The sequence below is a fragment of the Lampetra fluviatilis genome, chromosome 14, assembly GCF_964198595.1.
Source record: "Lampetra fluviatilis chromosome 14, kcLamFluv1.1, whole genome shotgun sequence".
Taxonomy (NCBI): Eukaryota; Metazoa; Chordata; class Hyperoartia; order Petromyzontiformes; family Petromyzontidae; genus Lampetra; species Lampetra fluviatilis.
In genome coordinates, this window is record NC_136288.1 from 13,763,518 (window position 1) to 13,786,977 (window position 23,460).

General features: G+C 53.8%; 2 protein-coding genes across 2 annotated transcripts in view; one reads left to right on the forward strand and one right to left on the reverse strand.

Moving 5' to 3' along the window:
* Window positions 1–2,100: 2,100 nt before the first annotated feature.
* LOC144935901 (chymotrypsinogen A-like) lies at window positions 2,101–11,683 on the forward strand. Its single transcript, XM_078862762.1, has 7 exons — window positions 2,101–2,402; window positions 3,619–3,781; window positions 5,157–5,195; window positions 8,545–8,749; window positions 9,106–9,362; window positions 10,167–10,309; window positions 11,319–11,683. The coding sequence occupies exons 1-7, from the start codon at window positions 2,340–2,342 to the stop codon at window positions 11,541–11,543; spliced, it is 1,095 nt and encodes a 364-aa protein (XP_078718888.1). The 5' UTR covers window positions 2,101–2,339; the 3' UTR covers window positions 11,544–11,683.
* A 3,011-nt stretch (window positions 11,684–14,694) lies between these two features.
* ASPH (aspartate beta-hydroxylase) overlaps window positions 14,695–23,460 on the reverse strand; it is a 29,417-nt gene continuing 20,651 nt past the window's right edge. The window contains exons 8-15 of the mRNA XM_078862761.1: window positions 23,063–23,199; window positions 22,579–22,677; window positions 21,881–21,973; window positions 21,419–21,556; window positions 19,547–19,682; window positions 17,881–17,972; window positions 17,527–17,660; window positions 14,695–17,233 (exon numbers count right to left, since the gene is read on the reverse strand). Coding sequence (XP_078718887.1) covers window positions 17,083–17,233; window positions 17,527–17,660; window positions 17,881–17,972; window positions 19,547–19,682; window positions 21,419–21,556; window positions 21,881–21,973; window positions 22,579–22,677; window positions 23,063–23,199 — 980 coding nt within the window. The 3' untranslated portion in view covers window positions 14,695–17,082. The remainder of the gene's footprint in view (window positions 17,234–17,526; window positions 17,661–17,880; window positions 17,973–19,546; window positions 19,683–21,418; window positions 21,557–21,880; window positions 21,974–22,578; window positions 22,678–23,062; window positions 23,200–23,460) is intronic.

Below are 23,460 nucleotides of genomic sequence, written 5' to 3' on the forward strand. Positions count from 1 at the left end.
AGGTGCATCGGAAGGACAAACGAATCGCAACAAGCAGCTCTACATCTAGGTTTCAAAGTGCAGCGATGCAGTGGCTTGTTGTGGCGAGCCAGGAAGCAGCACGGCTCGTCCTCGACGCCCACGGGAAGGGAGATTCGATTCTCACTAGCGTCCAACACTGACAACGAACATTTTAACTGGACCTCCCCTAGGTCGACTCAGCCTCAAATGAGTAGCCGATGCTCGTTAGAGGCTGCTGATTGTCGATGGCAACGACGACGATTTCACATCCAGGGCGGTGAGGCCAGACGGCAGGAGAGCGGTAGCCGAGTGGTACCGCTGTGATGATGTCTCCTCCTCCTCCTTCGTGTATGTGGATCGGGGCATTGCTTCGTTACGCGTTGCACTCGCGGTGTGTTCTGGATGACCACAGTCGCACGACCACCACCACTACTACTGCTGCTGCTGCCGCAGAGTTTTGCGGTTTTCCATTTGTGCATCATCAGCTACCGCGTCTGCTGGCACGGTCTGTGCAGCGAATGGAGGTGCGGGGCAAGGACGAGCAAAATAAACACGCAGAAGGAAGAGAGTGATCTCTAGAAACGAGTTTCCAATCGAGATCCAGGGAACACACGCAGGGGGTTGGAGACATCACGGCGACTGCGGCTTAAAGCGAGCCGGCGTGATGGGTGATGATAATGGGCGATGATGGATCATGGTGATGATGGGTGATGATGGATGATGATGATGATGATGATGGGTGATGATGGATCATGATGATGATGGGTGATGATGATGGACGATGATGATGATGATGATGGGTGATGATGGGTGATGATGGATGATGATGATGAGTGATGATCATGATGGGTGATGATGATGGTTGTAGTGATGATGATGGGTGATGATGATGGGCATAATGATGATGATGATGGGTGGTGATGATGATGTGTGTAGTGATGATGATGGGTGATGATGATGGGTGTAGTGATGATGGGTGATGATGATGGGTGTAGTGATGATGATGTCCAGTGGTCGAGACTAACGACCAGGGTGGCACCCAAAGGAGTAGAGAACGGCACCGAGAAAACGTCCACCGTGGAGATGGAGCTATGGAATCCCGCTCGTGCGCAGGAGCCGCTGATGGATTGGTGCACCCCGAGACCTTGGAGAGATGATGACAGCTGGGGGCAGAGGCCTTCATCCAGCAGTGGATAGACCATGGTTACTTATTGATGACGATGAGATGAATCGAAACGCCATTATAATGTTTAACTATTTTTTTATTTTATCCGCCGTAAGACCCACAGGGCTACGTAGCTCTTCTTCGTTCCTCCCCAGACGCGACCTGTTGTGGAGTGACTCATGCAGCCAGCTATGGCTGCAGAGTTTAGTAGTGCATGTTGTTACCGTCGTTTATTGTGAAAATTCGTCACAGTTCCTATGACCACTGTTTCATTGCTTTTATGGCTTTATTTTGGTGATTTTCGAAAAGTTTTTTGATTTGGCCATGTGTGTTCGTTGTCGTACAGAGTTAGTCTGATGGCCTTAATCTAAGTTGTCTTGTGGTTGTTGTTGTTGTTGTTTGACTTGCATCCCACTGGGATTTTTGCACACAGTGTTGGTGTACGGTGATTTTTCTGCAATATTTTGCTGTCTTTTCTTGGATTTTCTGTTTGCACTTAGTCACATATTCACTTTAAGATGTTTTTTGTTCATGTTTTTGTTTTTTGTTTGTTGCGGTTGCACCCGATTCAAGAGCCGAATGGCTCACAGGGCTATACCTAATCAATAAACTTGAAGCTTGAACTTGACCTGGCTATCACAAATGATCGTTCCACGACGTGCGATTAATTACCGCCGCGTGGAAATTAACCGCAGCCGAAAATAGTCGAAATTCGTGCTACGTCACGTCACTGATACCTGGGGCAATGAATGGGACAGGGGGCGGGGTGACGGCGGGGGCGGGCGGGGGGCGGGGGGAACATTAAGTGGGCGTGGCTTGGAACTCAACTATAAAGCCCTGGCAGAGAGACAGAGACACAGTCCGAGACAGGTTAGCAGACCGGCACACACAGAATTTAATATCTATCATAGATAGACACGCGTGTGGGTATATATGTATACATAAAACCGTTGCTAGAAAATTCACCAGACATCGGAACAGACCTTTACACAACACAGACAATTTTACAGAGAGACAGGCAGATATTTAACCAAACATATCAACGGGACGACACACAGACAGACATTTAAACAGACGCGCAGAGTAGACGACACACAGAGCGAGCGAGCGAGAGAGACAGCAGAGATCACGAAAGTCTGTCGACTTCCCAATCTGCGAGCGCCTATTTCTCACGATGGATGTCATGAAGAGCAAGGGTCGAACCCAGGGACGCAACTCCACGGAGCTGATGATCACCGTGAGTCCTTCTCGTACTCCTCCACCTCTTCCATCTCTTCCACCGCGTCCTCCCCTTGCATTACCAGCTCCTCCACCACCTCGATCTCGTCCACCACCACCTCCTCCTCCTCTTCCATTACCACCTCCTCTTCCATAGGGGTGCCACAGTGGCTAGGAGATGTTAACTACCTCGCCTGGTATACAGGAGGTCGTGGGTTCGATCCCGATCCAGACCCTGACGCCTGCTGCTGTATATTTGGAGTTTGCGTGTCTCTCTCTCTCTCTCCCCCCGTGGTCGCGTGGATTTTTCTCCGGATTCTCCGGTTTTTATCGCCACGCTTAGAATCGACATGCGCTGGTTTCAATGTCCACACGACAAACCACTTCGTTAAGCGATCATTTGTGGCCGGGTCGCTTTAAAAAAAATTGCTACATAGCTCGGTTGGGCTTTACCTGGTAAAATAAGAAAAGTTTAGTAGTTTAACTCCCAAATCACCTACTACGAAACCTCCACTACCACCTCCTCTATCCCTCTAAGACCTCCACCTCCTCCGTTTCCTCCGTTGACCAGCGTGGTGAAGTATGGTCAAATAACTCCCACCACTGGCAGGGCGTCGGGAGGCCCTCATCCAGCAGTGGAATCGACAGGGCCTCTACATGTGCATAATTATAACATAAATAATACCAATACGACATTAACATGCGTACGATTATCAGCACGCTGTACTTGTGTTCATTCATGATGGGACGGTTCTCGTCATGGAAATATGGAATTTCCACCGCTGGCTGAGGCCCGCTAATGGAGATGAGCAACTGACGTTGTTCGTCATGGCCAGGAGTCGAACCTCATTGTCTGGGATCATGGTGCAATTCGCTCATTGTACGTGGCTCTGTATGACGCATAAGACACGGATAAAGATCCCCCGTATAGCCTTAACAGGCTGCTGGGGCAAGGGCTGTTAGCGAGCACCTCTGAAGGCCGGCACGACACACGAGGGGGAGGTTGGCCAACACCACGCACGACCGCCTTTGTCTCCCTAGTGGCGATGCTTATACATAGCACCAAGTACTCATTTGAGGCTGAGTCTACCTAGGGGAGGCACAGGACCGGTTCAAATAATCGTCACTGGTGTTGGCCGTGAGCGGGACGCGACATCGGTTGGCTCGGGTTCGTAGCGCAGCGTAGCGCTAACCGCTGCACCACCGCTCCCCTACACACACACTCACACACGCAGGTGGACGTGGAGACGATCACTCGCCCGTCGGAGCCGCGTGGCAAGGCGGGGAACCCCTGTGCGGGAGCCTGCTCCTGGTTGGGGTCTCACCAGGTCGTCGTGGCCTGCATTGTCACCCTCTGCCTGCTCCTGGTTGCGGCAGGCGTCCTCGCCGGCGTGTTCGGTGAGCCCGTGGAACGAGCCCGGCCCTCGACTTTGTTAAAATGAAAATCCTGTAATAATGAGCTGGGCAGCTTTGTTTGTTTGTTGAAAAACGACTTTGGCTATCACAAATCATAGCTCAAACGAAGTGGGCTCATCTTCACCGGGACGTGTATAGCAGTAGCCAAACACTCTACACGCGTGTTTTAGAAAGGTGGAGGGAAAAACCGGAGGACCCGGAGAAAAATCCACCCTTCTTCTTCTTAGGTTTTTTCGGTAAAGTCACGTAGAAAGTAAAATAAAATAAAAACAAAAATCACGACGTTTCGGAGGCAACACAAGTCTCCGTCATCAGGTGGGACCGTCACAGCCAGATTAGCTGTATCAAGTGAGGCAATGATTCAAGATGTAATCCCTTAAAAGCGAGTTGAGGGGGGAGGGAGAGGGAGGGGGGAGCTCATCAGACTATGGTAGCCAATGAAAGGAACGTATCGGGAGGGAGGGGGGGGCGAGGCCAAAAGGGTGGGCGATGGACGTGGAAGCGCTTGTGCGCAAGCGGCCAATTACTGCACACGCCAACACAATGGAGCGATTGTGCGCAAGCGGCCAGCCACTGCACCCGCCAACAAAAAAAAAATCCACCCTACCACGGGGAGAGAGACGGAGAGAGAGAGACGCAAACTCCAAATATACAGCAGCTAGCGTCAGGATCTGGATAGAACCCACGACCTTCCTGTATACCAGGCGAGGTAGTTAACATCTCGTAGCCAACCGTGGTTCGCGGTTCGAATCCAGAAGGCCGTCCCGGTTATAAGTGCGGGCGAAATGTTCGCCTGCTGCTGTATATTTGGAGTTTGTCTCTCTCTCTCCGCGTGATCGCGTGGATTTTTTTTCCGGACACTCCGGTTTTTTATCTCCACGTTTGAAATCAACATATCGCGCTTAGAGTCTGTGGCTGCTGCTATAAATCCACTTCGTTGAGCTATCATTTGCGATAGCCAGTGGGCCTTAATCTGCTAAAATAAAATAAAAAGTTGAGTAACATCTGCAACAAGCGGCGAACACACTGCCTCTGGGCCGTGACACCGGCCCGACAACCATAATGTTGATATTGTGGTTGTTGTTGTTATTCTGGTTGTGGTTGTTGTGGTTGATATTGTGGTTTATATTGTGGTTGTTTTGATTTAAAGATTTCGTGACTGCAGGGATTCATCTTCTTGGTTCTTTCGGTAAAGTCACGTAGAAGGGGAATAATAAAATTGTTTTATATTTTTATTATTTCCCTTCTACGTGACTTTACCGAAAGAACCAAGAATATTGTGGTTGTTGTGGTTGATATTGTGGTTGATGTTGTTGACAATGTTGTTGATATTGTGGTTGTTGTTGTCTCTCTGCAGGTGCCCAGCGAGCCAACATGTCTGACGACAAAATTCCGAGTAAGTTCATGAAGCCGTGATCCGCTTTATCGCTCCCCTCTCCCCCCACCCCCCTCTCACCTCCACCTGTAAACACCAATCAGCAATCCCTTCCCCCCCTTGCGAATTGAACACGTGACTGTACTCTCATCCAATCATCGCCGATAACCGTCACTTTATCTCGATGATTTGTATCGCGGGAAAACACTCCACGTGGTGCTGTTATTATTCCTGATTCATTTGATGGGTCGATAGAGAAGTAAACGATTCAATTGCATCGCCACCCTGTCCTGTGACCGAGCATGCAAATAACGCGCAAAGTGTTCCCGCATCCACCCGCTCGGCTTCCAACCTCATCGCGCGCGCACCATTCCTCGAACTAGAGGCTGGTTTCGCCCTATTGGGTCTCATCGGCAGTTAGGTGCGCTGCAAAATACAAAGCAAATATTGGCAAGGGCACCCTCTCTCTAAACAATAAAACGCGCACCACTTTTACGTATTTAATAATCTTATGCACTTTTACGTGTAACTTTGAACACCATATCCACGCGTTATATGTGATGCCTTACCATTCAACATTGATTCCGACCGTTCATCTGATGCTAATTGACGCCATTGTCTCTCGTGATGTTCTAGAAGGGTTAGACATTTGAAGAATGGTACAAATGACAGAGTCGTTTATTTTTCCAGGGAAAAACTCAAACTCATGATAATCAACAATTAGTACTTATAGCGGCGCTTTGCTTAAATATCTCGGAGGCTCAAAGCGCCCTCCTTAAATCGCGTCCCATCTTAGACACCCGAAAGGCATCCCCCCCCCCACACACACACCGTGGGTGCCACGGTGGCGAGGAGATGTTAACTACCTCGCCTGGTATACAGGAGGTCGTGACTTCGATCCCGACCCTGATGCCTGCTGCTGTATATTTGGAGTTAGTGCGCGTCCCCGTGTTTGGAGATTTTTCTCCGGGTCCTCCGGTTTTTTCCCTCCACATTTCGAATCGATATCACGCGTTTAAGAGTATTTGTCTGCTATAAATGTCCACGTGATGATGATGATGATGACAAGCCACTTCGTTGAGCTATCATTTGTGACAGCCAGGTCACTTCCTAAAAAGAGCTACATCGCTCAGGGGGCCTTACCTGGTAAAATATTAAAGTTCAAATACCTCTTCCTGTACGGCACAATGTGACTCAACCCGGTCTGCGAGCGAGGCATTACTCTGCTCGTAACAACAACAATTCACAACGATGCCAACGTGTAAAAATGCGCCACCGCCCAACAACAATTCATAACAATGCCAACGTGTAATAATGCTCCACTGCCCTACAACAACAATTCATAACAATGCCAACGTGTAACAATGCTCCACTGCCCTACAACAACAATTCATAACAATGCCAATGTGTAACAATGCTCCACTGCCCTACAACAACAATTCATAACAATGCCAATGTGTAACAATGCGCCACCACCCTACAACAACAATTCATAACAATGCCAATGTGTAACAATGCTCCACTGCCCTACAACAACAATTCATAACAATGCCAACGTGTAACAATGCGCCACCGCCCTACAACAACAATTCATAACAATGCCAACGTGTAACAATGCGCCACCACCCTACAACAACAATTCATAACAATGCCAACGTGTAATAATGCTCCACCGCCCTACAACAACAATTCATAACAATGCCAACGTGTAACAATGCGCCACCGCCCTACAACAACAATTCATAACAATGCCAACGTGTAACAATGCGCCACCGCCCTACAACAACAATTCATAACAATGCCAACGTGTAATAATGCTCCACCGCCCTACAACAACAATTCATAACAATGCCAACGTGTAACAATGCGCCACCGCCCTACAACAACAATTCGTAACAATGCCAAGGTGTAACAATGCGCCACCGCCCTACAACAACAATTCGTAACAATGCCAACGTGTAACAATGCGCCACCACCCTACAACAACAATTCGTAACAATGCCAATGTGTAACAATGCGCCACCGCCCTACAACAACAATTCGTAACAATGCCAAGGTGTAACAATGCGCCACCGCCCTACAACAACAATTCGTAACAATGCCAACGTGTAACAATGCGCCACCACCCTACAACAACAATTCGTAACAATGCCAACGTGTAACAATGCGCCACCGCCCTACAACAACAATTCGTAACAATGCCAAGGTGTAACAATGCGCCACCGCCCTACAACAACAATTCGTAACAATGCCAACGTGTAACAATGCGCCACCGCCCTACAACAACAATTCATAACAATGCCAATGTGTAACAATGCGCCACCGCCCTACAACAACAATTCGTAACAATGCCAACGTGTAACAATGCGCCACCGCCCTACAACAACAATTCGTAACAATGCCAACCTGTAACAATGCGCCACCGCCCTACAACAACAATTCATAACAATGCCAATGTGTAACAATGCGCCACCGCCCTACAACAACAATTCGTAACAATGCCAACGTGTAACAATGCGCCACCGCCCTACAACAACAATTCGTAACAATGCCAACGTGTAACAATGCGCCACCGCCCTACAACAACAATTCATAACAATGCCAACGTGTAACAATGCTCCACCGCCCTACAACAACAATTCATAACAATGCCAACGTGTAACAATGCGCCACCGCCCTACAACAACAATTCGTAACAATGCCAACGTGTAACAATGCGCCACCGCCCTACAACAACAATTCGTAACAATGCCAACGTGTAACAATGCGCCACCGCCCTACAACAACAATTCGTAACAATGCCAACGTGTAACAATGCGCCACCGCCCTACAACAACAATTCATAACAATGCCAACGTGTAACAATGCGCCACCGCTCTACAACAATTCATAACAATGCCAACGTGTAACAATGCGCCACCACCAAACAACAATTAATAACAATGCCAACGTGTAACAATGCGCCACCGCTCTACAACAACAATTCATAACAATGCCAACGTGTAACAATGCGCCACCACCCTACAACAATTCATAACAATGCCAACGTGTAACAATGCGCCACCACCCTACAACAACAATTCATAACAATGCCAACGTGTAACAATGCGCCACCGCTCTACAACAACAATTCATAACAATGCCAACGTGTAACAATGCGCCACCACCCTACGGTATCCGCTCGCTCTCGGAGAGAAAGGACTTCAGAGGCGCCGCGAGGACGAGCCGCAGGCGAGCAATGACCGCCGGGGCGCTACCGACAACGATTTCCCAAGCTCTGCGATCCTCTCCAAATCTCGCGGTGTCATCGTCCCGATCAAAGGCCGCAGTGGGGCTCATCTGCCGCGTGATTCTCTCGCTCTCCTCGCAGGCACCTCTGGCGGCTTCAAGGGCTGCGGTTGGCGCCCCGACGTGGGCACGCGCATCGTGAACGGGGAGAAGAGTTTGAGCGCTTGGCCCTGGCAGGTGAGCCTGCAGAACAAGTTCAAGACGGACAAGTGGACACATTTCTGCGGCGCCTCCATCATCTCCTCCACGTGGCTGCTCACGGCCAGACACTGCATCACCAACGTCCGGTGAGTGGGGGGAACGGGATGGTGGCATGGGGGGGGGGGGGTGCGGGGAAACTCGCAGTCGTCAGCTCGTGTGTGAGTCTGGGGTTCACTCGGAGTCTATGGGTCGCTATGTAAGTCTATGGTCTATGGCTCTCTGTGCGAGTTTATGGGTCTCCGTGTGAGTCTATGGGTCTGTGGGTCACTATGTGCGTCTATGGTCTATGGCTCTCTGTGCGAGTTTATGGGTCTCCGTGTGAGTCTATGGGTCTGTGGGTCACTGTGAGTCTATGGTCTATGGCTCTCTGTGCGAGTTTATGGATCTCTGTGTTAAACCCGCACCCTCTGCACACCCCCCCTCCCCCCCCACACGCGGGCAGGAACCTCACGGGCGAAATCATCGCGGTGATGGGCACCAACTCGCTGACCGACACCAGCTTGGCAATCCAGAGGGTTTCCGTCGCCGAGATCGTGCTGCATCCGGACGGCGAATCGAGCGACGTGGCGCTGCTGCGGCTGGCCTGGAGCGTCGCATTCTCGGCCACGGTGGGGCCCGTCTGCCTCCCCGTGAACGCGAGCACGGCGCAGCCCGACATGCCGTGCTACGTCACCGGCTGGGGACTCACCGCAACCGACGGTGAGAGCTCGCGGGCGGATGACCAGGACATCTCCAGGTCGCTCTACTAGGCAATCCACCCCCCAACCCCAAACACAACGATGCCCCGCATAGCCTTGGCAGACTGTTGGGGCAAGTTCTGTTAGCGAGTAGTACCTATAAAGGCTGGCGCCATCATAATCACCACCGTCATCACCGTCATCACCAACATCATCACCACGCCCGGCCATCTATGTGATGTTTACACACCGCGCCAGGTACTCATCTGAGGCTGAATCGACCTCAGGAAGGCCCGGAACTTGCTTCAGATAATTGTCAATGTTGTTGGCCGTGAGCGGGAATCGAACTCAGGTCGCTGGGTTTAGGGAGCCACGGTGGCTATGAGATGTTAACTACCTCGCCTGGTATACAGCAGATCATGGATTTGATCCTGACCCTGATGCCCGTATAATTGGAATTACGCGGGTCGTGTGGATTTTCCCCCGGGTCCTCCGGTGTTTCCCTCCACATTTAGAATCAACATCATGCATTCCGATTTTTTGGCTACATCTATAAATGTCCCCATGATAAGCCACTTCGTTGGCTATCATTTGTGATAGCTAGGTCGCTCCTGAGCTGCACAGCTCAATGGGCCTTACATGGTAAAATATAAAATTAGTTTATAGTTTTTAGTGCGCTTACCGCATAACTACAGCGATGACTTTAACTGATGAGCTGAAGTCGCTTACCGCATAACTATACAGTGGCGGCGACGCCGATGATGATAACAGCAATGATGATGATGATCTAAGACTCGCATCGTCTCTTGCACTCTCGCATCTCCAGACACAACCAAACAATTGGATCTCCGCGAAGCGCAGTTGACCATCATGAAGGACGATGATTGCAAACCGACGAACAACGGCCATCCGCTCAAGCCGAGCATGATGTGCGCCGCGGACGTCTCCACCCACGCAGACACCTGCCAGGTGAGCGTCGCGAATCCATGGCAGGAAACCTCATCACCTCACCTGAATCAGCTCGAGCCTCCAGTGAATCACGTGACAGCCGTGCCTCCCCCCCCCCCCCATGGCTCTGAATCCCTCTTGCTCTCATATTTTTTTTATCTCTAAACCAGATCCAGCCTTTACACCATTGGAACCTCATTTGCCAGTAAAAAATATGATAATTGGTTTTTTACCCTTTAATCTGGCAACAATACTGACACCTTTTTTACAAGGAGTCATGTTTGCATAGACCACAATACCTGCAGTTATAATGCAAACAAAAAACATAACTTTGATAATGAGATGCACTGTCCTTGAAGTTGATTGGTCCACACCCGAGACAGCTTTCTCTAGAGTCTAGTCTCACATGGTGTTGGACCAGATGACGCCAAAAGGCGCACAACTCAAAGACAATGCACCATCAGAGTTTGAGAGCTCGGGGTAAACATTTACACCATTGGAACCTCATTTGCCAGTAAAAAAATGATAATTGTTTTTTTACCCTTTAATCTGGCAACAAAACTGACACCTTTTTTTACAAGGAGTCATGTTTGCATAGACCACAATACTTGCAGTTATAATGCAAACAAAAAACATAACTCTGATAATGTATGCACTGTCCTTGAAGTTGATTGGTCCACACCCGAGACAGCTTTGATTGGTGTGGACCAATCAACTTCAAGGACAGTGCATACATTATCAGAGTTATGTTTTTTGTTTGCATTATGACTGCAGGTATTGTGGTCTATGCAAACATGACTCCTTGTAAAAAAGGTGTCAGTTTTGTTGCCAGATAGTAAAAAACCAATCATCAGATCCAGCCTTCCGTAAATCACGTGAATTCCACGTGGCCCCCCCATCGCCCCCGAATTTCTCCCCTCTCGTCTCCACCTCTGAGTGTCCACCTCTGAGTGTCCTCAAGCCCCTGCCTTGCGCCACGCGACTTCTGCTCTTGACCGTTCTCCGCCACCTCTTGCGGTCCGCGTCGCAGGGCGACTCGGGGGGCCCGCTGGTGCGCTTGGCGGGGGACACGGAGCCGTCGCCCGGCCGCTGGGTGCTCGAGGGCGTCACGAGCTTCGGCAAAGGGTGCGGCAGCAAGGACTTCCTCGGCGTGTACGCACGCGTGTCGGCCTTCACCCAGTGGATCTCCAGCACCACGGCAACCGAAACCACCACCGCCACCACAACAACAACGACCGGCAAGTCGGCTCGCTGAAGGGTCTCCCTGAGTCTCGTCGTTTGACCGCTCGAGTCTCAACTTCCTGGAACGTGCCCTGGCTTCGTAAGTCACGATGCTCGCCGCACTTGCCCCGAACTTGTCTGTTGAGGCTATACCGGGGTCGCGGTGGGGGGGGGGGGGGGGGGACCTTTGCCTTTGGTGGCGATGGTGGCCGATGGTGCCGACGATGTCACGGACAGCACGAGAACGTCCCCGCCATGTCAACGGTCGTTTGCCGCGCTGCCGAAGAAGACCTTGGGCTCGGCATCAACAGCGTCTCGTGGTCGGCATCGTCCTTCCACGTGTCTGCGCACGCGCACGTGCGTGTGTGTGCGTTAACAGCACTTGCCCCTACAGTTTGTTAAGGCTATACGGGGGATCTTTGTGTGCGTTTAACTTCGTCCGCACCGCACGTGGTCAACCGCGCTCATCGGGAGTTGTGGGGCAAGGACCACGACGGCAAGTCCCACGGCCTGGCAGGTGGTCGCGGGCGTCGCGAACTACATCCAGGCGGGTCAGAGACTCTAAATAAAATACTTCTCAACCCGGCATACCACCTCCAGTATTCCTCATCCCGCTACCGCCCACGGCTGCGCAAGTCACGGGCTGCCATCGCTCCCTCTGACCAGGAAGCGGGAGGATATTTAGCGAGAATAAAAGGAAGGGCCTCCGTGTCGGCAGGGAGGGGTGAGGGTTGTGTGTTTGTGTACCCTGCCTCGTCACCCTCGCGATATGCACCGCCGCTTGCCGTGCCTCTTGTTGCCTGCAGTGGGCTCACGTGACTCCTGCAGTCGCTAGTGGCCGCTATAGCCACGGGTACCGTCCTGTCGTGTATATCTATAGATATATAAAAGGGAAATTTGTGAATGTGTGTCTGTTCCAAATGTTTAGCATACTTCCTGACATGCAACACAAACTTGACATTTGGCATGTGGGCAGCTTCCAGACTGTACACAATGCAAAAAGTATAAACATTTACTTTTGTTTTGGGGGGGGGGGGGGGCACAATAATGGATCTATTTTGCACGGCAAGTGAGCGGTGACGTCACATCTGTGACGTCACCTGCATGCGGTAGCGTCACGCAGTGTGCCTGCTGACGTCACGCCCCCCCCACCCTCCACGTAGGCCGTGTATTAATCCAAGACAAGAATCCAAGTCTCGGGCGAAGCCGGGTCGTAAAGCGAGTAGTGTATATGTTAACAATAAGAGAGGTGACCGCGTGGCTCAAGAGTCAGAGACGCCGAGCCCGGCAACTTTGAGAGCCTGGGTTCGAGTCCGGGTTTCAGACGCCAAGGTGTGCAGCGATCGTGCCCCGGGGGTTCTCGAGCGTAGCGAGGTGACGGCTTGGCAGGGTCACCAGTGACTCGGGCAGAGACCCGTAGACTCACATAGAGACCCATAGACTCACGTAGAGTCCAATAGACAGACTCACGTAGAGACCCATAGACAGACTCGCACAGAGACCCATAGACTCGCACAGAGACCCACAGACTCACATTGAGACCCATACTCGCATAGAGACCCATAGACTCACATAGAGTCCAATAGACAGACTCACATAGAGACCCATACTCGCATAGAGACCCATAGACTCACATAGAGTCCAAGAGAAAGACTCACATTGAGACCCATACTCGCATAGAGACCCATAGACTCACATAGAGTCCAATAGACAGACTCACGTAGAAACCCATACTCGCATAGAGACCCATAGACTCATAGAGCCGTAGAGATCACATAGAGACCCATAGACTCACATAGAGTCCAATAGACAGACTCATGTAGAGACCTGTAGACTCACATAGAGACCCATAGACTCACGTAGAGTCCAATAGACAGACTCACGTAGAGACCCATAGACAGACTTGCACAGAGACCCATCGACTCGCACAGAGACCCATAGACTCGCAGAGACCCATAGACTCACATAGAGACCCGTAGACTTGCACAGAGACCCATAGACTCGCATAGAGACCCATACTCACATAGAGTCCAATAAACAGACTCGCGTACGCTGCTGCGTTTGCCTGCCGCGCGAAATGTAAAACATTTAACAATTTTGTCGTATCGATATCGCCATCGTAAGATCGAAATATCGTAAGTCGGACCATCGTAAGTCGGGGACGACCTGCATTGTTACGACGCGGTTTCTGAGCGTTCGACGACGAGCTACTCTCTTGAACTGCGCGGCAGTGATGAGAGTAACGCTGCGGTCATCCGCCCCGCCACCTCGCGTGCGAGGCATGCGTCGTCGTTGCGTCCTGTTCTCGCGCTCTTCGGGAACGCATCGACTTGCCGCCGCGTCGAGCGAGGTCTCCGCCGCGCGCGATTGTGGCCCGCACTCGCCGCGCGCATGCGAGGGATAGACGGCCGCGGCGGTGGGGCCGGTGGGGTTCGAGGGGGAGGTGGTGGTGTTGTGCATGGGTGGACGTCGGCACGATGCACGAACCCGGCAGATCGAATGCTGCTGCTGGGACGGCGTCAACGCGCGCACGTGCGCTGTGACGTCATCGCCGTGCATTCGTCGTCACACCTGCGCACGAGGCCAGGCCAAGAGTAAATCTTTTTAGATATATTATAATAAACAGAAACTGCACGTCCTGTGGACGTAACCGTGCATCCCTCCCTCCAGGCAAACTTGTTTTAAACATAGTATATTAAAATATAGTATCACAATGTACGATTATCGTTTGTGACGGTGGTGTCTTTAGTAGCATTGTTTGTGTAATTGTCGTGATAAAATGAATAAACGGGTACAAAGATGAGTTTGCGTGGTACGTTTGAATTACGTCGTCGGGATGCTGTCGGGTGCAGTAAAGTCCACTGTTGGACTGAACTTTTCTATGCTCCAACGTCTCTCCTGCACCACGCCCTTCTCCAGCCCGCCATGCTCCCCCCTTGTGGCCTTGGCCAATGCACTGCTCGACAGAACGGAACTTCTCATTTGACTAAATTCCACTTCGGTTGAATTAAAGAACGTGTCGGGTGAGTTGCCACGCGGTGGACCGGACTGTAACTCCGTGATATCCACTTCCGTGGGCCGTTCTGAGTGGACCAGAGGTCACTTTAAGAAGGTACCTCGTAAATAGCTCTGTCATATCCACTTCCACAGGCCGTTCTCAACTACAACAAAATCTCGATTTAAAGCTTTCGTGACTGCAGGGAATCATCTTTTTGGTACTTTCGGTAAAGTCACGTAGAATGGAAGTAATAAAATAATAAAAATAAAACATAATAAAATAATTCTCACGACGTTTTGGCCACAACGCAAGCAGCCGTCCTCAGGTGAAGACCAGGTCTGTGACTTTACTGAAAGAACCAAGAAGATACAACAAAATCATTCATTGCTGACGACGCCACTTCCAAACGCGCGCCACACCTCCTCGCTTTATTTTGGCACTTTTGACCTTCACATCGACCGCCGACCACCAACCGTGTGACCTCTGCCCACCGCAACCAAATACAAAGACCCCACGCAAAGCCTGTAAAAGACGATTGGGCCCAGGATTGGTCCAGATAATCGTCACTGGTGTTGGCCGTGAGCGGGAATTGAACACTGGGTCGTCGGGTTCGTAGCGGAGCACGCGAACCGCTACACCGCAACCACCACGACCCAGGCAAACGGCGAGAGCAGCAGCTCGATCCACAGCGACGGGAACGCAGTCGGCAGTCGTACGTCAGTCCTTCGGTTGTTCTGCTCGACGGGCGCAAAAATACGTGCCGCCCGCTTCAAAAGCGGACGTCGAAGATCCCCGTGACGTCGTCGGCAGGAGCACGCCGCCGCCGCCGCCGTCGTCGCGGCTGCGTATTTGGCACGTGAGAAAGAGCACCGCCACGCCAACTCGATCGGCAATCGCGAGCGCACATCGGGCAATCGTCGTCACACCCCCGCTACTACTGGCAGCACACCGATGCCCACCCCCCACCCCCCAAGGTCACCGTTGTAGATGAGGCCTCCTCGACTCTGGTCCCCTCCTTGGCTACCCGACCCGGTAACGCCAATCGTCGCCCGCGGCGCTCCCCGCTGGGGCTTCTTCCGCTCGGGGTCGCCGCGGGCTAAAAGAAGCGACGGCAAAGGCGCCGTCGCCAAATAATCGACGTCGCCCACTTGGCTCTGACGACAACACGAAAGCCTTGTAAACACGCACATCGGGACGAAAACCCACGCGCGCGCACCCACGTGCACACGTGCGCACGTACGTGTGGTGAACTTATTTCGCGCCGTACGTAGCCGACCGTGCGAATCGGACGCGCGGAATATTAGTTCGGCTAATCGTGCGTGGAAGAGGAGCGGTGGTGCGGTGGTTGGCGCAATGCGATATGCCACCCGGCGACACCCGAGTTCGACTCCGCGGCCCCGTCTGACATCGGTGGCGAGGTGCAACCAGGAACCGGTACTGGGCTTCCCCTAGGTCGACTCGGCCTCAAAATGAAGTGCTTTGACGAATGCCCACGGCTGACATCGGTGGCGCAGGTCGTAAAAATCTTAACCGGTCCTCGGCCCACCACCCACCGCCCCCACCCCCCACCCTTTTTACCACCCTCACCAGCTCGCACAGACTGGCGTGGTGAAGTGTGGTGAAGGATGGTGAGGTGTGGTGAAGCAACCGTACTCCAGCATGCACCTCACCGCATGACCGTAAACAAAACCAACAAAAAGCGACTGCGTCAAACTTGCGTCAACCCTTAAATAACCGACCATCGCGTACGAGTATTTAATAATAAGAATCGAACGTTTGTTATCGACGATGACGATGACGACGACAATAATAACAATCATAACGACAATCACGACCACTCCTACAGCACCGTGCCGGCGCTGCGGGGGGGCAGCCGGGCTACTGTGATTGGCCGTCACGTCACCGCGGCGGCGAGGCTCGGCCGTGATTGGACGAGACCCGTCACGTGGGGCTTGTTGGCATCTCGTGACGTCACCACCGCGTGCCAAAACGGGACGACGTCGTCGGCGACAATACAAATGGCGGGAACCCGTCGCGCGGCGAGAGGGTACGGACGGCGGGTTGGTTTTCGCGAAGGGCGTGCGTGTGCGCGCGTGCGCGCGTGCGTACACCACACTCGTAGTCGATTTGGGTAGAGTGGCTCGGTAGTTCAGTCTCGACGCTGTGTCGTATCTCGGGAGCATAACTCACTGGTGTAGATCTGTGTGTGTGTGTGCGTTCGGGTAGGAACCAACCACCACTGCGGTGTGAACGGAACCAATTACCAACGTGGTGTGGCCGGCAGAAAGCTCAATCACCCATGTGATGTGGATGAAATCCGACCATCACCGTTGTGTGCACGGTACCAATCACCCACGCGGTGTGGCCGGGTCCAATAATCTGTGGCGTGGCGGACACGAACTATGACCGTGGTGTGTCTGGAACCCGTTTAACCACGCGGTGTGTCTGGGCCAACCATCTGTGGCGTGGCTGGGACCAACCACCACCACCACGGTGTGTCCGAGGCCAACCACCCACAACGGTTCGGCCGGCACCAAACCACCACCAGCACCGCGGGTGCGGCGGTGTGGCCATCTCAGATGGGCGAGAGGGTGCGCCGCTGGTGTGCGGTGAGCTGCGGGTGCCACACGTCGACGATGAAGATGAGGCGGGCGCGGTCGGCGTCCTGCCACACCTCGTGCTCAAACGAGTCGTCGAAGATCAGCACCTTGCCCTCCTGCCACTCGCTACGCGGGGTAACGGCAACACGTGGGGTAACAACACGCAGGTTAACACGGGTAACGATGCGCGGGTGTGTGTACGTGTGCGTGTGTGCGCGTGTGCGCGTGTGTGTCTACGCGTGTGTGCGTGTACGCGTGTGCCTGTACACGTGTGCGTGTACGCGTTTGTGCGTGTATGCGTGTACGCGTGTGTGCGTGTGCGTGTGTGCGTGTACGCGTGTGTGCGCGTGTGTGTACGCGTGTGAGTGTACGTGTGTGTGCGTACGCATGTGCGTGTACGCGTGCGTGCGTGCGGTCACCGCGTGTCGTTGGCGCAGCGGATGCGGCACCCTGGCGTGGGGATCACGAGGCCCAGGTGGAGCCGCAGGCGGCAGTTCGTGGGCCCCGTGTGCGGCCACACGTGTGTGCCCGGGTGCATGACGGAGAACTTCACCTGCGCGACACGCGACGCATGACGCGTGACACGTAACACACGACACGGGACACGCAACGTGCGAAGCATGATACGACGCGCGACGCGCGACGCGCGACACGCGACGCGCGACACGCGACGCGCGACACGCGACGCGCGACACGCGACACGCGACATGCGATACGCAACACGCGACACGCGTGGCAGCAGCAGAAGGGGCGAGGCAGAGGCGGCTCCTCACCTGGCCGCGTGTGCAGCCCGTGGACTCGGGGAAGCGCTCCATGATGGCGCACGTGGTGGGCGCCCTCCCGCAGCCGCTCTCGCTCTTCCGGCCTGCGCGCACGCACAAAGACAAAGATCTCCCGTATAGCCTTCACACACTGTAGGGGCAAGTGTTGTTAGCGAGCACCTATGAAGGCCAGAACGGTACACGAGGGGATGGGTGGCCAGCACCACGCCCGACCGCCTATGTCTCCCCAGTGGCGATGTTTACACACCGCACCAGGTACTCATTTCAGGCTTGAGTTGACCGAGCGGAGGCCCAGGACCGGTCCAAATAATCGTCACCGGTGTTGGCCGTGAGCGGGAATCGAACTCGGGTCGCCAGGTTCATAGCGCAGTGTGCTAACCGCTACACTACCGCACACATACGCACACACGTGCACGCACACACACACGCAGGCGGGCGGGTGAACGGGCGAGCGGGTGAATGTGTGAGCGGGTGAACTGGTGAGTGGGTGAGCGGGTGAGCTGGTGAGTGTGTGAGCGGGTGAACTGGTGAGTGGGTGAGCGGGTGAACTGGTGAGTGGGTGAACTGGTGAGTGGGTGAGTGGGTGAACTGGTGAGTGGGTGAGCGGGTGAACTGGTGAGTGGGTGGACTGGTGAGTGGGTGAGCGGGTGAACTGGTGAGTGGGTGAGTGGGTGAGTGGGTGAGTGGGTGAACTGGTGAGTGGGTGAGCGGTTGAACTGGTGAATGTGTGAGCGGGTGAACTGGTGAATGTGTGAGCGGGTGAACTGGTGAATGTGTGAGCGGGTGAACTGGTGAATGTGTGAGCGGGTGAACTGGTGAATGTGTGAGCGGGTGAACTGGTGAATGTGTGAGCGGGTGAACTGGTAAGTGGGTGAGCGGGTGAACTGGTGAGTGGGTGAGCAGGTGAACTGGCGAGTGGGTGAGCTGGTGAGTGGGTGAGCTGGCGAGTGGGTGAGCGGGTGAACTGGTGAGTGGGTGAGCGGGTGAGCTGGTGAGTGTGTGAGCGGGTGAACTGGTGAGTGGGTGAGCGGGTGAACTGGTGAGTGGGTGAACTGGTGAGTGGGTGAGTGGGTGAACTGGTGAGTGGGTGAGCGGGTGAACTGGTGAGTGGGTGGACTGGTGAGTGGGTGAGCGGGTGAACTGGTGAGTGGGTGAGTGGGTGAGTGGGTGAGTGGGTGAACTGGTGAGTGGGTGAGCGGTTGAACTGGTGAATGTGTGAGCGGGTGAACTGGTGAATGTGTGAGCGGGTGAACTGGTGAATGTGTGAGCGGGTGAACTGGTGAATGTGTGAGCGGGTGAACTGGTGAATGTGTGAGCGGGTGAACTGGTGAATGTGTGAGCGGGTGAACTGGTAAGTGGGTGAGCGGGTGAACTGGTGAGTGGGTGAGCAGGTGAACTGGCGAGTGGGTGAGCTGGTGAGTGGGTGAGCTGGCGAGTGGGTGAGCGGGTGAACTGGTGAGTGGGTGAGCTGGTGAGTGGGTGAGCAGGTGAACTGGTGAGTGGGTGAGCTGGTGAGTGGGTGAGCGGATGAACTGGTGAGTGGGTGAGCGGGTGAACTGGTGAGTGGGTGAGCGGGTGAACTGGCGAGTGGGTGAGCGGGTGAACTGGTGAGCGGGTGAACTGGTGAGTGGGTGAGCGTGCGTGCGGGCCCACTCACCTTGCTGCCACAGCGTGAACTGGGCCCAGTCGCCCTTCTCGCGCAGATTCTCCTCCTCGGGGAGGAAGAAACCGCTCTGGACGTCCATCGCAGCCAGCGCCTCGTCCCGGATGCTCCGCCAGCCACGCTCCAGCGCCTGGGATGGGGGGTGGGGGGGCACCGGGTGGGAGTAGGGGCCAAGGGTTGGGGGGGGGGTCACGCACTGCCCCCCGCAATGTCTACACACCCCCGGCTCCCCATTCGAGGGAGACACGAAAACGATGACTCCAGTCGCCTCACCCCCGTGTACGATCGAGGGAAAGAGGTGGGAACCGGGTGAATAACAATGGTCAACAAAAAAAAACACATTTTTTTTCTGGCCTGGACTTTTGCAGCTGTTCTAGAATAATTTCAGGGTGCTGATTCCAAATGTGATCTCAGATTTGCTCTATCACATCAAATTTTTATGCTATCGGCATACCCCATTTTCATTGATTTTACCCGAAATTAACTCTGTCACTTATGATTGCAAGTTGTTGCGAGTCAGTGACTGCTTTAGTGTTAAAATATGGTGCTGTATTTTTAGGATAGTGTGTTTATAATAGAATTTTATGTAGATATCCACATTTATTTAATAGTTTTCTTCTGCAATTTTTATTGAAAATGCAATATTTGACATCTCAAAAACCTGATGTGATAGACAAAAACTAATGCCAGATTTGGAATCACCTTAAAACCGTTGGAATACCTTATGCCAGAAAAAGTGTGTTGACCAGTGTATAATTGGACGTGTGCACACTACAGGGTGGCATGGGGGTGGCACTGGGCTGCATTCAATCCACGGGCGGATCCGATCGCCGTAAACGGACCGCGGCGGGCCACGTGCTGCCATCCCCTGGCGATCACCCGGCGTGGCGGTGACCGTGCCGGGAGCGGTGGGGAGGTTGGGAAATCGCAGCCCGCGTGGATGTACGTGGCACGAGCCCTGCCAGCGGTGCAGCGCTGTGTCCCGAGCGGTGACCCACGACCATCGACTGCTCTGTGACCTTTTACGATAACCCCGAGAGATGGAGGCTGACGGAGTGCCAACAGAAAACTCCAGAGAGACGTGACAGAAAGCCAGAGAGATGGAGAACAACAGATAGAGTGAGAATCAGAGACGCACAAAGATAGAGACACAGAGACATGGAGAAACAGAAACACGCAGAGAGAATTACAGGGAGCAAGAGAGAGAAATGATGCTTAACCTGTTTCTGAAGCAGCAACTCCGTGTGCTCTTTAATTAGCGTAAAAAAGTATTTATTTAATATTTCTGTCCTTTTAAGGTTAAGTTTTTCATTCTCCTCTGCTGGCCCCATGACCTGGAGCTCTCTGTAGATCACACAGAGCCCCATAGACTCACACAGAGCCCCATAGACTCACACAAAGACCCATAGACTCACACAGAGACCCATAGACTCACACAAAGCCCCACAGACTCACACAGAGCCCCATAGACTCACACAGAGCCCCATAGACTCACACAGAGCCCCATAGACTCACACAGAGCCCCATAGACTCACACAGAGACCCAAAGACTCACACAGAGCCCCATAGACTCACACAAAGTGAGTGCGTGAGTGATCAATCAAGTGATCGAGCGAGTGAGCGAGTGAGTGAGCGAGTGAGTGAGCGAGTGAGCAAATGTTTGAGCGAGCGAGGGTGTGAGTGAGTGTGCGAGTGAGTGAGCGAGTGAGCGAATGTTTGGGCGAGCGAGCGAGGGGGCGAGTGAGTGTGCGAGTGAGCGAGTGAGTGAAGGAGCGGGTGAGCGAGTGTGTGAGCGATTGAGCGAGCAAGTGAGTGAGCGAATGTTTGGGCGAGCGAGCGAGGGGGCGAGCGGTGCGGTGCGGCCACCTTGACGAGCTCCGTGTAGCCCGTCTCGTGCGGGGTCCACCACGGCTGGGCCTTGAGGCCGCGCACGTTGTAGAGCGAGCGCTGGAACACGGAGGAGAAGTGGCCCTGCTCGTGGCCCTGCGCGTACCAGCGGTACGCCTGGGGGGGGGGGGGGGAGCGGGGGGGAGGAAGGATAAAGGAGGGTGAAGGAGGATAGAGTACAGATGATGAGGAGGGGAAGGAGAGGAAGGAGAAGGAGGGAGGGAGGGAGGGAGGATGCAAGGAGGGGAGGGAGCCGTACGAGGTGCTTAGGACGATGGCGCTGCACTGCTCGGGAAGCGGCCGGCTCAGCGAGGCTCCGCTCACTCAGCACCCCCAACCGGCACGGTGCACTTGCCCCAACGGCGTGTTAAGGTCAGACGGGGTGGGGGATCTTTGTCTTTGTGTTTGTGGGTGCACCCTCCCCCCCCCACCCTCCCCCACCTCGTCGCGCTCCCCCATGCGCTGCAGAGCGTCTCCCAGGTGGAAGTAGAAGCGGCCGTCGTTCGTTCCTGGGGCCTCGGACTCCAGACCTGCCTGGAAACCGCAGCACCACACCACCACACCACCACACAACCACAGTCATACAACAGCACAACCACAGTCATACAGCAGCAGCACCACACCACCACACCACCACAGTCATACAGCAGCAGCACCACACCACCACACAACCACAGTCATACAACCGCAACACCACACAACCACAGTCATACAGCCGCAGCACCACACCACCACACAACCACAACCACAGTCATACAACCGCAGCACCACACCACCACACAACCACAGTAATACAACTACACATTCATGTAACTACATAATCGCACATCCATACAAGTGCACAATCAATTAATCAGTTAATCGAGCAATCGGTGTTCGTGTGTGCATGTGTGTGTGTACGTGTGTGCATGCGTGTGTGTGCATGTGTGTGTGTGTGCGCGAGTGTGTGTGTGCGTGCGTGTGTGCGTGTGCGCGTGTGCGCGAGTGTGTGTGCGTGTGTGTGTACACGAGTGTGTGTGTGTGTGCGAGTGTGTGTGTGTGCGAGTGTGCGAGTGTGTGTGTGCGAGTGTGTGTGTGTGCGAGTGTGCGAGTGTGTGTGTGCGAGTGTGTGTGTGTGCGAGTGTGTGCGCGAGACTCACCCGCAAGAAGGGGATGCTCTCAGCGATCTTGTTCTCCGCCTTCAGGATGAACCCAAAGTGCACCTTCGCAAATCCATCGTCCGGCGATCTGGCCAGAACCTACAAAGACAAAGATCCCTCGCATAGTCTTAACAGACTGCCGGCATGGCACACGAGGAGAGTGGCCAGGACCACGCCCGACCGCCTTTGTCTCCCCAGTGACGATGTTTATAACCACCGCACCAGGCGCTAATTTTTAGGCTGAGTCGACTTAGGGGAGGCCCATGACCGGTTCGGATAATCGTCACCAGTGTTGGCCGCGAGCGGGAATCGAACTCGGGCCGCCGGGTTCGTAGCGCAGTGCGCGACTGTACATACGCCCGTGCGTACGTGACACACGCACGCACACACGGTGCAAGTGCGTCACGCACGGAAGAGGACAGAGAAGGTGGAGGAGGAGGCGGGGGAGTGGTGTGGAGGGTTGTGGCGGCCGTGACCTGCTGACCTCCTCGTAGACGACCTTTGCCCCCTTGTTGTCGCCCTGCAGGAGCAGGGCGACCCCCAGCTCGTTCTGCAGCGCCACATCGGCCGGGTACCGCTGCACCAGCTTCCTCAGCGCCGCCACGGCCGCGCGCATGCGACCTGCAGGGGAACGGTGGTGCGGGGGGATTACAAAGACAAAGGTCACCCGGAATGTCAGGGCAAGTGCTTCCTATTCACGCGGTTGGCTACGTAGGGTGAGAGCTAAGTTCAACATACGCAAGCACGTGCATGGCAAGCAGCGCCTATGAAGGCCGGCACGGCGCACGAGGGGGTGGGTGGCCAGGACCGCGCCTGGCCACCTTTGTCTCCCCAATGCCGACGTTTACATGCCACGTCAGGTACTCATTTGAGGCTGAGTCG

Bases quoted from the DNA above. Each gene is read 5' to 3' on its own strand.
- LOC144935901 (XM_078862762.1), top strand. From the start codon at position 2,340: ATGGATGTCATGAAGAGCAAGGGTCGAACCCAGGGACGCAACTCCACG. The intron at 9,363-10,166 runs GTGAGAGCTCGC...TCGCATCTCCAG, and splicing joins GGGACTCACCGCAACCGACG to ACACAACCAAACAATTGGAT. The intron at 10,310-11,318 runs GTGAGCGTCGCG...TCCGCGTCGCAG, and splicing joins CCCACGCAGACACCTGCCAG to GGCGACTCGGGGGGCCCGCT.